Source organism: Lagenorhynchus albirostris, chromosome 9, assembly GCF_949774975.1.
Source record: "Lagenorhynchus albirostris chromosome 9, mLagAlb1.1, whole genome shotgun sequence".
Classification (NCBI taxonomy): domain Eukaryota; kingdom Metazoa; phylum Chordata; class Mammalia; order Artiodactyla; family Delphinidae; genus Lagenorhynchus; species Lagenorhynchus albirostris.
Window position 1 is genome coordinate 2,934,950 of NC_083103.1, and position 14,296 is coordinate 2,949,245.

General features: G+C 61.0%; 1 protein-coding gene across 2 annotated transcripts in view; it reads left to right on the forward strand.

Annotated features, from left to right (window-relative positions):
• The window catches only part of SHANK2 (SH3 and multiple ankyrin repeat domains 2), a 453,317-nt gene that overhangs the window by 178,411 nt on the left and 260,610 nt on the right, over positions 1 to 14,296 (forward strand). The window contains exons 1-2 of one of the 2 annotated variants that reach the window (XM_060160930.1): positions 2,183 to 2,219; positions 6,510 to 6,825. In XM_060160930.1, the coding sequence (XP_060016913.1) occupies positions 2,183 to 2,219; positions 6,510 to 6,825 (353 nt within the window). Of the gene's footprint in view, positions 1 to 2,182; positions 2,220 to 6,509; positions 6,826 to 14,296 lie in introns of those variants that run through there. The other variant, XM_060160929.1, reaches the window with a different exon arrangement.

Below are 14,296 nucleotides of genomic sequence, written 5' to 3' on the forward strand. Positions count from 1 at the left end.
CAGTGACGGGGAGGCGGGCTGGGGGCTGTCCCACCTGGGCCACGTGTAAATGCCCTTTGGGCATCTCTGGTTCTGCTCCCAGCACGGGGGGGGGGGGGGGGGGCAAGGGCTCCGCCCCAGGTCCACAGCGGGGGAGCCGGCGATGGCCCGGCACCTCTGGCCTTTGGCGAGGTCGCCGTCCATCAACCCCGAAACACACGCACTCTCTGCTGACAGCCAAGGTGGCAGCGCCACAGCAAAGATTGTCGCGGGCACTTGGTGCGGGAGGAAGCTCGCGCTCTGGGACAGCGTCAATCACTAGCAGATGGAGGGAGGGTTGAGCACTGCATCGCCGCCCACTCCCCAGAGGGTTTCTGGGCTGGGCAAGCGCTCGGGACCAACATGGCAGGGCCCCGGCCTCCGGGGGAAGTCCCTAGTTTCACCGTCCCTGTGGCATCCTGTCCCAGCCGGGGCAGATGGCCAACACCCCCCCCATAAACTAGACTTCCCCACCCTGAAGACCCCTGGCGAGTAAACCCGGTGGTAGAGCTGCAGGCTCCCCAGGTAGAAGCGGCTGCGTCCTTGTTGGCGACACCTTTACGTCCGAGAGAGATGCTTCTGGAAGCTTTTCAGCCTTGCACCAAGGCCCAAGGACATCCAGCTGTGCCAGTGCCACCTCTGTCCCCCAGGGACGTGAGTGGTGAGGGGCAGGTCGTGGGGTCTTTGTTGATAAACTGCACCAGCGGCCGAATGTCTCCTGGGGCAGAAATGGCCTGGGCGCTGGCGTGGCGGGGGAGGGTCACCTGGGGCGGGGTTTGAAGGCAGCTCCGAGCTGTGCGATGGGGCGTCGTGGGAGTGCAAGGAGGATGAGGCTCAAATGCTCGGCTGGTACAAGGCACCCAGTCTCCATTCTCGCTACCCTGGAGAGACCGTTTGGTGGGACGTCCCGCCAGCCTGGGCATCCCGTGAGGAGATGTTCCCAGTGCTTACGCTGCCATTTTTGTTGGCACAAAGCATGTCGACCATATGGAATTCAACTTACAGGCTCCCGTTGCTTTTCCTCATCTCCTCCCATCTTTCTCTCTCTCTCGCTCGCTCTTTTTTTTTTTTTTTTTCGAATTTCAGAAGCAGTTCTCTTAGCAACAGAAAACACACACACTTAATTACAGCCCCAGCAGCAGATGCGTCGGGTGGCAGAGCCCGCTCCCTGAGATGCTCCGTTTAGTTTTCGGGAAGACCTTTCTCCTTGTGTAGAAATAACCCCGTTCCACCTGCCGTGGGGCTCGCCAGCCATGGCCCCTCCCTTTGTGTTTCCTGCACGGGCAGAACTTTCTCCCTGTCGCCTCTCCCTGTGTCTCCCGGACTCTGTAAGGAACGTGCAGCGTGGCTCTGAAAACGCTCACTTTTCTCAGCTGCCTGGAATTAGGGCGAGCCGTGGCTGGGCTGCAGTTTGTTTTATCTCTCTTTTGTTTCAAAAAAAAAAAAGGAGGGTGGGTGGAAATCCTGTTTTCTCCAGGGTCATTACCTCCAAGGGGGAGGGCGGAGGGAGCCAGAGAAGCAATGGGTCCTTGTGTGTGATTCTCGCCAATGGAAATCTGGGTCATGTTCAGAAATTCCAGGAGGCTGGTACCGGCCGCCCAGTTAACACGGGTCTGGCGCGCGGCTTATCTGGAACCGGGATGTTTTATCTCCTCGACTGGCTCCCCACATCAGCTGGCGGACAAACGGCATTCGAGAGCATTTGGCTTTTTCTTTAAAATGAAAATCAGCGAAGCACAGTGCATGCCATGTAGCCCCGGGCGCCTCTGAGCGGGAGTGGCCGGAGCCCCAGCCGGAGGGTCCTTGGGTCATCGCGGTGGGGGGGGGGCGGGGGGGGGTTCCGGCTCACCGATGCACTGATCACAAAAGCAGGGTGGCACCGCTCACATGACGGGCGCGGGGAGAGGCCGCGGGCTTTGAGAGCAGCCCCAGTCTACGCACAGTTGGCTCCCAGCTGACAGGCAGAATATGGGGTGGGCTTTGTCACCAGCATGCTGGGTCTGGCCTGCCCAGCTGTGCTTGGGAGCCGGCAGTGCCCAGAGGCCCGCCAGCGCTCCCCGGGTCCGAGACGCTCCAGAGCCCAGGGGCCGGGCAGCCCTGCTCCCCTTCCTCCCATCCGAGAAGGTTATATAATGAGCGGACCACTGCCGAAGTCGGAGGGAAAATGAAGTCTTTGTTAAATGCCTTCAGCAAGAAGGAAGGTAAGGAACAAGCTGTAGGGTGCGTGGCGCACAGGAACGAGCAGTTTCTTACTGATTCTCCCGGGGAGCTGGGGCCTCCCTTTCCTCCTAAAATTGCTGGTCGTTCATCCCCGTCATGGAGGGGAATAATTACTCCTGGGGGGCGAAAGGGCTTTGTTGTAGTTGGTCTGGAATTTTAACCCACTTGAAGGTGCCGGGGTTTTTTTGTTGTTGTTGTTGTCGTTTTCCTAAGTCTCCAGCCCCTTTGCAGAATTGTGGCATGTGCATCCCTGGTGCTTCCAGAGGGCAGTTTAGGAACTAAGACCTGGGGAAAATAGGAAGTTTGACTCTAGTCTGTCCGCTACCTGGAGCACATGCGGAGCACTTGGGCAGGAGTAAGGAAGGTCAGGACACTGCTGGCCGCCCCAGCCGGGTGGACGCTTTCAAAACCACCGCTCGGCTGTCCTTGGCCGTCCCCGGGTTGGAGCGGATGGGAAATGCAGCGCGGTAGACTTTAAAAGTGCAGCTGCTTTTTCATACCTTGTGTGACTTGTATTGTGGAAAAGAAACGTGTAAGTGAATGCATGGAAGACAGCTAAGGAAATATCCACCCACTTAGAGTTTGCAGATTGCCTGGAAGAAGGAAACAGTTGGGTGGAATATTAATTATTTTCAGACAGGAAGAGAGTTATTTCTAACCCTTTTCACACAAATACCCCCAACATTTCCACGGCTGGTTCCAGTTAGTCTGTCAGACAGGGAGCTCTTGTTTTATGAAATCAGGAGGTTTATGAAGACGTGAGTTTAGAGGGATTAAAAAGATATTTCCCAGCCCAAGCCATAAGATAAACATGGAAGAAATTTCCAATGATACCGCACAGGAAACGAACTTAACGTGAATCTTGGTGTTTAAGCGAGATAATTTTCATTAGAGTGTTCACCCTGATGTCACCTAGGCGATTCCATCTGAGTAGCTCGATGGGTCCTCAGGCAGAATGTATTTGCAAAAGTCCCAGCTCTTTCATCCCTGAATCTTCCAAGGGCAGCTGCCCCATGTGAATCGTCCCCACTCTCAGAAAGACCTCTTCCGCCTGGTTCTCGGGAATGTTTAGAAAGAACAGACTTTGTCTGTGCTCGTTTGCTTACATGATGAACCCAGATTCGCCTTCTGGGACTTTGGTCTTTGTAATCTGTGCACAGCATGAGGGTTTCAGTCGGGGGTATGGTGTTTTGTTCACTGTGCTCTCTTCTTCCCTCGATTTTTCTTCCCTTGTGAGCCTTTCTTAGCCATTGGCAGGACTCCCCCCCGCCCCCAAGTTCCATCACTTTCTGTCAAGGGCGTTAGTACTGTACGCACCCGGTTACATGGGTCAGAAAAATAGAATTGACTGTAGGTAGGGTCAGGGAGGCTGGGAGGCTCGGCCCAAGTTCGCGTCATGGAGTGTGGGCGTTTCCTGGTCTCGGGGTGTCCCCTTTGAGCTGGGGCCCCCCCTCCCCCCGGTCCCCCGGGCCTGTCCTTGGGTGGGGGGCAAGGAGGACGAGCCGGGAGCCCGAGGGGGCTCTACCCCAAGCGTCTGCCTGAGAGCCTGGCTCCCTCCTGGTGCTGTGGTCCTGCAGCCCGCGGGCTCTGTGAATGGAGAGCTCCGCTGCTCTCGGAGATCCTGGAACCGCCGTCCTTTGCAAGGTCTCCGCACCCCCACCCCCCGCCCCCCGCCCACTCCTCTGCCGGGCGGGGCTCACATCACCCTCTGTCATTCCAGAAGTCTTCTGGCCTCCATCCGACACTGACAGAGGGAGTGACAAGGATGAGCTTCTCCCTGGTGACCAGCAAACACAAACCCGGCACTTTTCCCCAAATTGAGATTTTACTAGGAGGTGGGGGTAAGGCCTGGGCTGATTCCCCGGTGGGCTGAGCCCTGGAGAGGGCGGCCTCTTGGGCCCTGGAGACAGGGGTCCGCGGAGCATGCCTCTCCTCCATCTCCCTCCCGGCCGGGCTTTGAAGAGTTCCTTTGCTTTGAGGACGCAAGTGATAGTGTCTCTTGCCCTGACAGACAGGCTTCAGAGGAAGCAGGCTGGCATGAGGGTGCGGCTGGAAAGAGCGTGACCTCCCCCGTGGGTCGCTTCCAAGTTCTCACAACTGTAGGAGCCAGATGTGGATTCTGAGCGTGCGTCCTCGGGAAGCCTTGTGACATTTCCGTGTGGCTCCCCTGGGTTGGCTACATCTCTGCTTTCCCAGGACTGCCCTGCATCCCAGGGAGGCGGCAAAGGGGTGCACTTGGTCACAGCTGTCTCAGTGGAGCTCTGCCAGCGCCACCTCTGTCCCCCGTGAGCCCTGCCCGCGCCACCTCTGTGCCCCGTGAGCCCTGCCCGCGCCGCCTCTGTCCCCCGTGAGCCCTGCCCGCGCCGCCTCTGTCCCCCGTGAGCCCTGCCCGCGCCGCCTCTGTGCCCCGTGAGCCCTGCCCGCGCCGCCTCTGTCCCCGTGAGCCCTGCCCGCGCCGCCTCTGTGCCCCCGTGAGCCCTGCCCGCGCCGCCTCTGTCCCCGTGATCCCTGCCAGCGCCGCCTCTGTCCCCGTGAGCCCTGCCAGCACCACCTCTGTCCCCGTGAGCCCTGCCCGCGCCACCTCTGTCCCCGTGAGCCCTGCCCGTGCCACCTCTGTCCCCGTGATCCCTGCCAGCGCCGCCTCTGTCCCCGTGATCCCTGCCAGCACCGCCTCTGTCCCCGTGAGCCCTGCCCGCGCCACCTCTGTCCCCGTGAGCCCTGCCCGCGCCACCTCTGTCCCCCGTGAGCCCTGCCCGCGCCGCCTCTGCCCCCCGTGAGCTCTGCCCGCGCCGCCTCTGTCCCCCGTGAGCCCTGCCCGCGCCGCCTCTGTCCCCCGTGAGCCCTGCCCGCGCCACCTCTGTCCCCGTGAGCCCTGCCCACGCCACCTCTGTCCCCGTCAGCCCTGCCCTCCAGCGTGGGAGTGGGCTGGCAGCAGGGGGTTGCTATACTTGGTTTCCATGACGAACCTCACCACCTCTGACGTTGGGCAGCTGGGCTGGGGGGTCGTGCAGGACCCCGTCCTGAACTGCTGACGCCGTTCTCTGAGGTGCTGGCTTCCCCAGGTCCAGATAAGCCCCCCGGAGGCTGTGTGTTGCCCGTGGCCCTGCGGGCCGGTTTGCGGACCGGCCGCCCAGGCTTCTGGCCAGTGTGCACAGCCTCGTGTATTGGGCCTCGGCCTGGGGCAGCCAGCTCGAAGGGGGTCCATGTCCTTTGCTGCTGGAATCGGCGTGTTGCTTCCCCTGCAACCCAGAGGCTTACATTTCTTTAGTCGCCTCTTCTTGGAAAGGACACCTTCTGTTTCTGGCCCAGGGCACGGGCCGTGTGGATTCCGGTCCTCACGGGCCCTGCGAGCAGTGTCCTCATTCCAGGTCCCTGGGTGTACTGATCTCACAGAGCGAGGGCCTTGCCTCTGGTCTAGAACTTCGTAAGAAGCATGGTGACGCTTGTCAGTCCCCTCCTGTCGCACGCTGCCGGGTCCTGGTTTGATGGGTAGAGAAAGGAGCCCAGTGGGGGTCGGGACAGACTGCTTCCCACCAGTAGAGCTGGGGACTGTGGGTGTCTGGGCTGCTCAAACCACAGCCAATCCCTGTCTCCAGTCCTGGAGGCTGGAATCTGAGATCCAGGTGTGGGCAGGGCTGGATCCTCCTGAGGCCTCTCTCCTCGGCATGTAGACGGCCGTCTCCTCCCCGTGTCCTCACGGGGTCGTCCCTCTGTGTGTGTCTGTGTCCTGACCTCCTCTTCTTATAAGGACCCCAGTCCTGTGGGGTTCGGGCCCCACCCCAGTGACCTCATTTTACCTTCCTCACCTCTTGAAAGACCCCCACCTCCAAATACAGGCACATTCTGAGGTCCCAGGAGTTAGGACTTCAACACAGGGGTTTGGGGGAGGACACCGTCCAGTGCACACAGGGGCTCAGTTCAGGTCGTGGCGAGGAGGAACTCCATGGCTGCCTCGGTGCCCTGACTGTCATGTGCGACGGGGCAGCCCGTCCTTACACGGTCTCTGGGCTGCTGAGGGCCTGGGCACCGCCCAGATGGAAGTCAGACCCTGTGTCCCTTCCATCCCAAGTGCTGGCTTGAGCCTCCGTGGAAGGAAGACTCTCTTGGTCTCCACCCGTCTCTGCTCCTGTGTCGGGGTGAGTTCTGCACACGGCGGGGTCCCATGGGGGGATCGGTGCAGAACTCATGGTGTCCGTGTCCTTGGTGTCTGGGGGCCTCGATGACGGTGCCGTACGTGCCCTCACCCGCCTCTCGCGTTCTCTCCGACGCAGTGCCCTTCCGAGAGGCCCCGGCGTACTCCAACCGAAGGCGACGGCCCCCCAGCACACTGGCCGCCCCCCGGGTCCTGCTGCGTTCCAACAGCGACAACAACCTCAATGCCAGCGCGCCTGACTGGGCCGTCCGCTCGGCCGGCCCCCACCGCAGCCTCTCGCCCCAGCTGCCGCAGCAGATGCCCAGCAGGCCCGACGGGGCCGTGAAGACCCTTGGGAGCTACACCTCCGGGCCCCGCAGCCGATCCCCCTCGCTCAACAGGCTGGGCGGCACCGGCGAGGACGGCAAGAGGCCCTGGCAGCCCTGGCACGTCGGGTAAGGAGCGGCCGGGTGGTGGGCTCCCGTGGGGACCAGGGAGAGGGAGACCTCCTTGCTCGGAGCCCCTGGATTCTAGAACTCAGGGCGGGGCCAGAGGTTGAGCAAAACACCTGGTTTATTCCAACCCGAATGTTAAGAACACTTGAAAACCAAACTTCTGCCAACTGCCCTGGCTCAGACCATCACCTGAGAGCAGCCAGGCTGGCTTGGGCAGCCGCAGGTGTTGGAGTCCGTCTCCTTTCCCTGTGCGTTGGCTTCTGGGTCTCAGAAGTGAAGTGTGGACAGACAGGGAGCTAGGGGCCCCAGCCTGCCCTGTGCTGAGGGCTCCTCCAGGGGATACATTTTTCTTTGTTCCTTTGTCTGTTTTATTGAAGTACAGTTGATTTACAATGTTGTATTAATTTCTGCTGTATCACAAAGTGACTCAGTTATGCATATAGGTATTCCTTTTGTACCCTCCTTTGGGTGCCCTTGTATGCTCGTTTACCGTTATGGTTTATCCCAGGGGATTAGATAGAGTTCCCTGTGCTGTACAGGAGGGCCTTGTTGTTCGTCCATCCTCTGTATAATCGTCTGCATCTGCTGATCCCAAGCTCCCAGTCCTTCCCTCCCCCACCCCCTCCCCCTCGTCAGCCACGAGTCTGTTCTCTATGTCCGTGAGTCTGTTTCTGTTTCACAGATAGGTCCATTTGTGCCACATTTTAGATCCCACGTATAAATGACAACATACAGTGCCCGTCTTTCTCTCTCTGACGGACTTCACTCAGGACGATCATCTCTAGGTCCATCCATGTTGCTGCAAATGGCATTATTTCATTCTTTTTTATGGCTGAGTGACATTCCATTGTATATACACCACATCTTCTTTATCCATTCATCTGTCGATAGACATTTAGGTTGTTTCTCCGGGCGCCATGTTTACCGTCAACACACCTTAGCCAGAAAGAGCCCTCACACTCGCAGCCACCAGACACCCTGGCGCAGGTGAAGCTCCGAGGGGGCCACGTCCTAGTGCTGGAGCCCGACAACCCCCCCCACCAGACTCAGTAGCAGCCCCGGCTGGTCCTCTTGTGTCTGCCCACGAGGCAGGGGCGGGGGGAGCGTCCCGGCAGACTCTGAAGCAGCCCGGGGGGTGGGAACCCCATTCCATCCCCTTTCTAGAAGAGGAGACAAGGCCAGCATAGGCCAGAGCGTGGACCCCCTCGGGCGTCTCACTCGGGCCGTGGGCACCCTCTGACTGCCCTGTGTCCCCAGCAGTCAGGGGGGCTGCATTCCCACCCAGAGCTCCAGCTCCCGGGCACGCTGTCCACCTCCTCACTGGCCTTCAGAGTTTGTCAGGCCGGGATGTGACTCCCTGGGGATGGGCTCGTCACTGGGGCCTCAGTGCTGTTGAAGCAGCCGAAGCAGTGACCTCTCTGACCCCGTCACCACCTCTGCAATCTCACGTGGACCCACGAACTGCTCCGTGCGCCTCAGCCCACCTGGCTCGTTCCCCACAGAGGACCCTGCAGCCTCCCATTTCCCCGATGAGAGCACTGAGGCCAGGTCATGTAGCTGGGGCAGGTCATGAGAGTTGTCCTCCTTGAACTCTGTCCTCACCCATGGTGGCCCAGGGAGAGCCGGCACACTGGTGTGTCCTGCCCGGCGTGGTGTTTCTGGTGAGGGTTGAATGCCCCCTTTGGTCCGGCCTTCTGCCTCGTGACCCGGTTCCCCATCCCACCGTGCCCCGTTCACCTGGGCTCACCACACCTGCCTGCGGTGAGTCTGTCCAGCCGTAGTCACTCCTGACGCCACGCCCCCCAGCTCCGGTCGGGGATGTCAAGGAGGCGGCCGGGCTCAGCCCGGATGGAGGGCTCAGTGGTTCACGTGGTCCTGGGAGAGGGCCGATTGCTGTGGCCGGGGCAGCAGGCCAGGTGTCCGGGCTGCAGCCGTGAGGGCGTGGGGAGAGCGGGCCCGTGGCAACCCCGGTCTCCTGGCCCCTTCTCGGTACCAGCGCCCGGAGGCCCACATCGGCGCTGGAGCCCGTCCGCGCTTCCCCCCTGGAGTCTCATTCTCACACCCGAGAGCCCATCCTTCCTCTGGTCTAGATTCTCGCTCTGAGTCACCCCAAGGGAGAATCCCAGGTGCTGACGAGTGCCATAAAGCTAAATTAAAGGGCTCCCCCGAGGCCTCGGATTCCACTTCACACCGTTAGCTGGAATTATGACTATAATTTTGAAGAGAGTGTGTCCCCTTCCTCCAGTACGAAATCTAATAAGATACCAAAGGCAGGGTGGCCAGGGACTTGCAAAAGCTGCAAGCGAAATATTGCTGTGCAGAGAGGACGGCCGCTGGCGTGTTGCAGGGACCCCATCTGACTGTCCCTGATGTCCTGTGGGGGGTGTGTGTGTGTGTGCACACTTGTGTGTCCATGTGTGCATTTGTGTTTGTGTGTGTGTGCGTGCATCTGTGTGATGGTGTGTGTGTGTGCGTGGACTTGTGTGCCTGTGTGTGCACTTGCATGTCCATGTGTGCACGTGTGTCCAGATGTGCACGCATGTGTGTGTGTGTGTGTGCCTGTGTGCTCAGGATCTGCTCACTCAGCAGCTACGCGCTGACAGGAGCCCCTTGAGTTGCTGGGGTCCTGCCCCCGAGACTCCCGTGTCAGAAAAGGGACCTGCCAGGCACCTGGTTCCCCGAGGTCGCCAGGATAATGGTGGCATTTGAGCCACACGCAGGCTCTCTGCTTTCACACCTGTGCTCAGGCGTGGACACGGCCGTACACGCAGCCCCAGTGATGGGGTACCTGCGCTCAGGGTACCACAGCACAGCCCCTGGGCCTTATGGGGGCCCAAGGAGGCAGCTGAACCCTCCATCCCGTCTCTGTCTTCACAGCTCAGAGCCCAGCCCTTGCCTGGGACAGACGGGGACCCTTGCAGGGAGGCCACGGCTCCCAGCCTCGGGGTTGCCCAAGTGCCCCCGGAGCGCTTTCTGATTATCACAGAACCCAGAGGTGGGTTGGGATACTCCCCAGTCATGGAGGGGAGAGCCCCAGCCCCACGCGGACCCCTCTGTCTGCGGACCTGTCTCAGTGGGTAGCCGCCAACCCGCCAGTTGCATCCAGCTCTGCCTCCTACCTGCTGTGTGACTTGGGGCAAGTCACTCAACCATTCTGTGCCTCCGTTTTCTCATATGTAAAAGGGGACCTACTGGGTTTGGGCCGAGGAGGCTGCGGAAGGGAGCACCCGCCACGTGCTGAGACCCGTGTAAGTTCCACAGACATGTTGGCTGCCTTGGTTTCCTCATCGTAAAAGGCGTCTTGACCGACCCTCTGACCGCTGCAGAGGAGGTCATCCTGGTGAGGGCTGCGGCTTGGGCAAAGTAAGGGGCAGGGGAAGTGGAGGGCGTCAGGCCAGCCTGAGGGAGTCCCAGCGTCCTGAGCATCTGGCGGGGGTTCCCCCTGGCTGCCCACCCCACCTCACCCCCTCCTTCCTCTCTCGCTGCCCACGGGGAATTCTGACCACTCAGCGCCTCTCCCTCGGGCAGAGCCCTGAGGCGCCGGGAGTGTGATGGGCACCTCCACGCGGCCAGAACCGGCCTCGGGCCAAACCCTCAGGTGTAGGCTTGACGAGATGGGGCCGAGGCCCCCCAGCTGCCCAAGCCCCACACACCCATCCCTGGGCTTCTGCCAGCCCTGGCCAAGCGGCTTCCTCCCGGGCCTGGGCTCTGCGCTATGGGCCAGGGCAGCTTCCCACGTGGAGCCAGCCCTCGATAGCCAGCCAACCTGAGTGCAAATTAGAAGAAGGAAGAGGGTTCAGAATGGACGGGAACCCATCTGCCTGCAGCCCGTCCCGGTGCCCTGCCTCACCTGGAGGCTCTGCATGCGCCTGCCTGCGTCGCCCTCTAGTGGCGCCCACTGGCATGGCTGGTCCACGTTGCTAAGAACCGGCCTGAGAAAGGGTTTCGCTGGGTGGCCCCATCACCCACCACCGGAGTGTGGAGAGGAGTGCGGGTCCTCCTAGGATCCCTCCCAGCTGCCCTGTTCTCGCCAGGTTGGGAACAGCTCTTGACGTATTCCCGCAAAGCTCGCCAGCTAGTCCTGAGGGCTGCCCTGGCCTCACCGGCACCAGAGGGCGTGCCGGCCACCCTCCCATCAAAGGAGCGGTTCCAGGGTGCGTTGGGCTCGGCAGAGAGGAAAGCCTGCTGCGTTCAGGCAGGGAGGCTGGCTGGCTGTGTCCTGCGCGCCCACCTCCCCCATGGGCAGGGGCTGAGCGGGAAGGGCTCCCAAAGTCTGTCTCTCGACCACGTTGCTTTCGTTTCCCTGAACTCGGCTCTATGGGCGGAGCGGGGGTCCCCGAAGGGTCTGGGTCAGTGGGAATCCACCCCGCCCTGCACATCCCTTCCGGGGGATATGCCCCCATCTGGGCAGACTCGGGGGGTGACAGGGCGCTGTGGGGCCCCCCTGGCTCGCGCCTGTCCACCTCCGCGCACGCTCGTCCCGCCTCTTGGGGACACAGGGACCAGGATGCCAGAGCTGTGCTCCCCGGCGGCACAGGGACCTGGTTTCCTCGGTGAGAGCTGCTGTGCTGCTCCCCGCCACGTGCCCGTCCTGACCCAGAAGGCGGGAGGGCGTCAGCAGACAGGGCAGGGGTGGAGTCGGGCTGTCCCCCGCCACCCTGCCCGCTACCCGAGCCCGGGTGCTAACGGCATGTCACCCAGACGTCAGGAGTAGGGGGTCTGTGAGGAGGTGGCCACCTGGCGGGTAGGCGGGGCCAGGTGAAGGGGGCGCCCCGGGACAGCAGGTGCGTCCGGCCTGCTGAGGAATCGGGTCCGGGCACCACACGGGCTGCCCTTGCCTGTCACTTTCTGTCCTTCCGCACTGGGGACATTCAGTGTTTGCGCTCTCAGCTGGTGGCATAAACGCGTGAACAACCGGCCTGTGATGGGCGCTCACCGTGCAGAGGCGAACACCCGAGAAATGAGGGCGGGAAGCGTGTCAGCCCCGGGGTTGATGTAGTCGATGACAGGGAGCCCCGGAGAGGCTGACTCCCCCAGAGGCAGAGCTCACACAAGTCAGGGCTCAGACCTCCCTGGGGGAGACGAGGGGCCTCCACGGAGGAGGGGGGCTCCGGAGGTGGAGAAGCGGGCCAGCCAGGCATCGGGGAGAGGCAAGGGGTCCTGTGTGACCGGAGCAGAGCGTGGGAAGGTACAGGGAAGGGACGCACCTTCCAGACTCTTCCCCATCCCTCGGGGGCTCTAGGTGCCCACGCCCTGCCGCCTGGAGCCTTGTGTCTGCAAACAGGCAGAATCCCAACGTCGGTGGCCTGGGGCCGTCCTGGAGTGTGTCGGGGCAGCTGGACAGTGTGGGTGCTCCGAGGCGGGCACACTTCTGGGATCACGGGGGGGTCCCACTTCTCTGGAGCCCACAAAGCCCTCGCTGCACACCGGCCACCCCAGCAGGACGGGACGTCTAATGACTGCCCATCCCCGAAGCACCGCCTCAGGACCTTGCGGGGAGGCTGTGGCGCGTGGGGTGCTAGCACCAGAGCCACGAAAGCCGGAAACGCCACCCAGAAGCCCGGGAGGGGGCCACGGTGCTCGGGGAGGTGTGCGGGCTAAGAGCGCTGGCATTTCTTCCCGGCCCGAAGGCAGAGGAGGAAACAACGCTGATGGTACAGGGGGTGACGTGGAGTCTGAGCTTCCATGCTTAAGACACAGCTGTCAGCGGGGGCAGGGCTTGGGATCTCTGTGTTGGAAACGCCACCCCCTCCCAGAGCCGCCAGCAGGTAGCCCTCCAGCAGCCTCCTTCTACCCACATGAGTCTGGAACCTGGATGACACCCCGATTTCTAGCAGGTCCCCAGCTCTGGGAGATTCTGCTTCTTCATATCTGTGATTCTGCCACCACTCTGCACACAGGGCTCCCCGTCTCCAGCACAGGCCCTGGTCCCAGTGCCCCTCCAATCATGCCCCTGGTCTCTGTGGCATCACGTTTCCCCAAACGTCCCAGCAGAGCCTTTCGCGCAGCCGACGCCCTCTCCCCGTCACCCCAGCCTCTGTGCTGACCCATCAGACACACAGAGAAGCATCTTGTCAACTTGTACTTCTCCCCCATGAGGCTCAGGTCTGTCTCAAGTCCATGGGTGTCTGCAGATCCACTAAATACTTGCCCGGTGAAGGAGTGGACGGATGTGTAAGTGGCTGACGAAGGAACGAACGGAGAAAGTTCCACGTGCAGGCAGGTCCCCGTTCATCCAGGAGAGCTGGGAAATGTCCAGGTCACCCCACGGCCGACCAGTTTTCTGATATTGACAGTTCAGTGATGTAGCCCTCATACCAAAACAGCGCCGTTGGAATTCCTCCTGGCTGTTCTTGGATGGAACGCAAGGAGAGTGTGGACCCTTTGGGGTGGGGGAAACTTCAGACCCATCCTCACTGTGCAGGCAGGACGGGCCCAGCCTGGCCTCCAAGAGGGGACGGCACTGCCAACCTGGAGCCATTGGGGGGCTGTGGCCCCTGCTGCCGTCGAGGGCTGCCACGGGCGAGCAGGGCCCAGCAGAGGGTGCATTTCATAAAACGGGGCAAAGGGAGGTCATGGTTGCCCGGTTCGTCACCGCACAGAGCAGGGAGCCCGCAGGGAGCCCTGAGCTGGGATCGGGGAGCCAGGATGTGAGGTCAGCTCTGCATCTCTGCGCCTACGTCACTATTTATGGGGCCTCCATTTTTCCACTCGTGAAGTGGCACTTGGCAAGGCTCAGATTAACCTGGAATGAGAAGATGCTTCAGCGTTTGTGTGGACCACACATCACTGCTGGTACCTAGAACCGCAGACGCACTCTTGGACAGCCACTCTTCAAGGACCAACTTCTTCCTGTTCTTAGACAAAGCCTTTCCGGGCTTGGACAGATGAGTTCGGGAGCTGACTGTCTGCAAAGTGGCTCAAGGAACAGGACTCCCAGACTGGAGCTGTGCTCGCTTTGACTTCTCTGCCCAGTGACACACTCTGGCGCCGGCTGGAACCAGCTGGCTGACACGTGCATCCTGTCACCCGCTTTCCAGCTGAAGCAGAGAGTGAAGCAGATGTGTTGAGTGTTCACACACCTGTGCAGAGTGGTTCCTGCTGACTCACTCTCAGGTCTCTCTAGATCATCCCCTCTTATCACATGGGGAAACCGAGGCTTCCAGTGGATAACTGGCTTATCCAGCATCTGGTGGTAAGTGACCAGCTGGGCTTCCGGCAGGGTTCTTTTGAAATTTGGATGAATGAGTGAATACATAATGTTTGTATAAGTGGTAAGATGGATGGGTGGATGGATGGATAAGTGAGTGGATGGGTGGATAGATGGATGGATGGTCGGATGCAGGATGGATGGATGGAGGATGGACGGGTGGATGGGTGGATGGATGGATAAGTGAGTGGATGGGTGGATAGATGGATGGATGGTCGGATGCAGGATGGATGGATGGAGGATGGACGGGTGGATGGGTGG